Here is a 2,886-nt window from a genome sequence, read left to right as displayed (position 1 = left end):
TCAGTACATGGAGAACGCATGCTCACGCGTCACCAGCCTCTTCTTCTTCATTCTGCGGTTCTGAAACCATATTTTGACTTGTTGATCACTCAAGTCCAGTCTGTCAGATAGTTCCTTCCGTTTTTGCCTGTTTATGAATTCGTTCATCGTGAATTCGTTCTCAAGATCAGCAAGCTGTGGCTTTGTGTATGGTTTTCTCTTCTTTCTCAGTTTCACGTGTGACGAGCACAAGGGTGCACCTGGAGAAATGAAAAAAAAAACGGTCCTTAGCAACTTGTGGATCTCTTGGTAAAAAAAAAAAACATGACATGCTGAAGAATCCAGAAGCAGGCATGGCCTCCAATTATCATTGGGTTAACATCAAATATAACAAGAACTATGATTTGGAGGTGAAGTTGTTAAATTATGAAATACATAGTCTAGACATACAGAACAGTTTAATTAAAAAATAACAAAAACCATTAGATGCTTACCATCAGAAAAAGACGCTCTGGCACATTCATTACTTGAAGATGGTTGAATTCGGGCAATTGAATTGGCCGACTGCTTGATGCCGGCGGCAATTGCCTGGTTGGCGTAATTCAGTTCGTGTTGTACACCGGAATTACGTGACCGGCTGTCCAAGTTCGAAAATTCATATTTCGAGCTGTCGGAACTGATAAGTCCATGTTCACCAGAAAAGGCCTGCGCGTGTCTAGCAGGTTGTTCTGGGTTGTGGTTTACATCCTGAAAGTAGTATTTACTGGACTCGTCAAGTGGTCCCTTGTTGTGGTCGTTGGGATTAGTATTTACAGGCACTGAATTGGGTAGAAACCGCGGAGAGTAGCCACTGAAGGCGCGGCTCTGAGGCGGTGATGTGCACGAACTTGGGGAAGTCCACGGGAGCGAGCACACCTCTCGCCTGTTGTAGGAAATCTGATGCAGCCCGGAGAGATGAGCTCCATTGCTCCGCAAGTTGGAAAAATACAACGACTCCGGGGTAGGACAATTCAGAGAACCAACATAGCCAGAATTCAGAAGATTTCGCTCACACATTTTCATGGAGCTCTCTCAAACGCTTCTTACAACCCTTTTAGCGACTCCTAAATAATAAAGGGAAAGGAATTGTTGATTTGTTAACGCAGTGTCACGTGATATGCAAAACATGTTGTTCAGTCCCACACTTGGCCTTAATACTGCAAGGAAATATATTCCATAAGGTAATGTGATGTTAAGAGAAAAATACAAATTAATGTAAATGAAATTTCATTTTTCAAACTGAAAGGTGTTGGTTAGATGGATAAATTGAAATCGAAGAGATCGTTTTCAATGCCAAGAGATTATTCCTATTATTATAAGGCATTGCTGCTAGTTAGCTATGGCCTACCAATTATTGTTATAATTGAAACAAAATATATGTTTATAATAATAATAATAATATAATAATATGCCATTTAGCAGACGCTTTTATCCAAAGCGACTTACAGTCATGTGTGCATACATTTTTTTTTTTTTTTTTTGTGTATGTTCAGTGTATGTTCAGTGTTCAGTGCAAAACAATGTCATTTACACAAAATATGTTAAGAGAGAATATAGCTAGGTTTACTTAGGTCTATCATATGCCAAGTGACTAAGATTTTGCTAAAAGTATAAGGCAGCAGTGTAAAAACAAACATTTCGATAAAAGAACCAACATTAACATGGATGATGGTTTGCTGTGAAAACTATTCCTAACACTTACTAAACGGCTCACAAGTCATTGGCATAAGGTTATGGTTGCTACAAGTCCAACAACCACCTCCATAAAGCCTATGCTGTATTATTGCTCATACAATGTCAATGCAACAATACTAGCCAATCCTACTGACAAACGTTGAGTATTACATAAATCCTAAATCGTATTCTTCCTCTATTCACAAATCATGGATATAGGCCTACATATACCTCAAACAACTGAACATAGTTTTCGGATTCGAGAAATTGTGATTCCCCACTACTGTCACTATTTTATAAGCCGTATATAAATTAATGCATTATTGGATTAAGTATATAGAAACATAAACCTGCAATGGTCAAACAACACGGTAGTCTTGCATACCTTTAAATTAATTGCTTCTCAATAAGACCACAATATGATAACAAACGAATAACTATATTGGAAGAAAATAGATATGATAGGCCTACTTCTATTCATCCTACATTTTGCGCCATCTTAAAAATACTTTTGGGCCTATGGCTATGGTTAATTTTTTATTCAATTACACCAACGTATTTTTTCCTTCACACTTTTAAATAGTACTATCTCTTGACATATATAGTAAAGAAATGTCCCCTTTTGATATGTTTTATTAGCAAACCCTGGTTATAAATATATTATATATGTAGTCTAATCCAGTTGCTATGTTTTTTAAATCCATTTCACAACATAAATTACTAGGTTCCTGATTTCTATAATATCGATATTAGCATAGCCTTCTCTCAACACTTTTTTTTCATACTGGCCCTTGACATATCTCGATTAGTCATTTTACGTTCTCCTTTAGTTTCCCCAGCAAATCTAGACTGGTTCCTCGGACGGGAGAAAACGAGAATTCTAAACCCTCCGTCTCCGGAAAGCAAGGCGACAGCCTGGCTTCTCATCTTTTACGAGTCTAGTAAACTTAAGAGTACCTTAAAACGACATTATTTGAGCCATTGATACACAGAAAACTATGCACCAAAATATGTTATATTCATATTGCAAAAGCCAACGTTTTACTTACTGAAAGCATGCAATATCCGTATAGTTCAAGGTCAAAGTCCAGAGAACTCAGACTGAGCAAAAACAAGTCCAAGGAGACTGGCTACATGTTTAGTGTGGTTTCTTTCTAAAGGCGATTGTTCACTTGTTAAAACAAATAAATTGCC

General features: G+C 37.5%; 1 protein-coding gene across 1 annotated transcript; it reads right to left on the bottom strand.

Moving 5' to 3' along the window:
• Positions 1–1,041, bottom strand: LOC311129821 (homeobox protein Hox-D12a-like; the record flags this gene model as incomplete). Its single annotated transcript, XM_084162276.1, has 2 exons — positions 1–239; positions 474–1,041. 2 exons carry the CDS (start codon positions 1,039–1,041, stop codon positions 1–3), a joined length of 807 nt encoding a protein of 268 aa, XP_084018402.1.
• Positions 1,042–2,886: the final 1,845 nt, after the last annotated feature.

This window comes from Coregonus lavaretus (genome assembly GCF_964263955.1).
Source record: "Coregonus lavaretus genome assembly, chromosome: 5".
In the NCBI taxonomy this organism is placed as follows: Eukaryota; Metazoa; Chordata; class Actinopteri; order Salmoniformes; family Salmonidae; genus Coregonus; species Coregonus lavaretus.
This window is presented reverse-complemented; position numbering and strand designations above follow the sequence as displayed.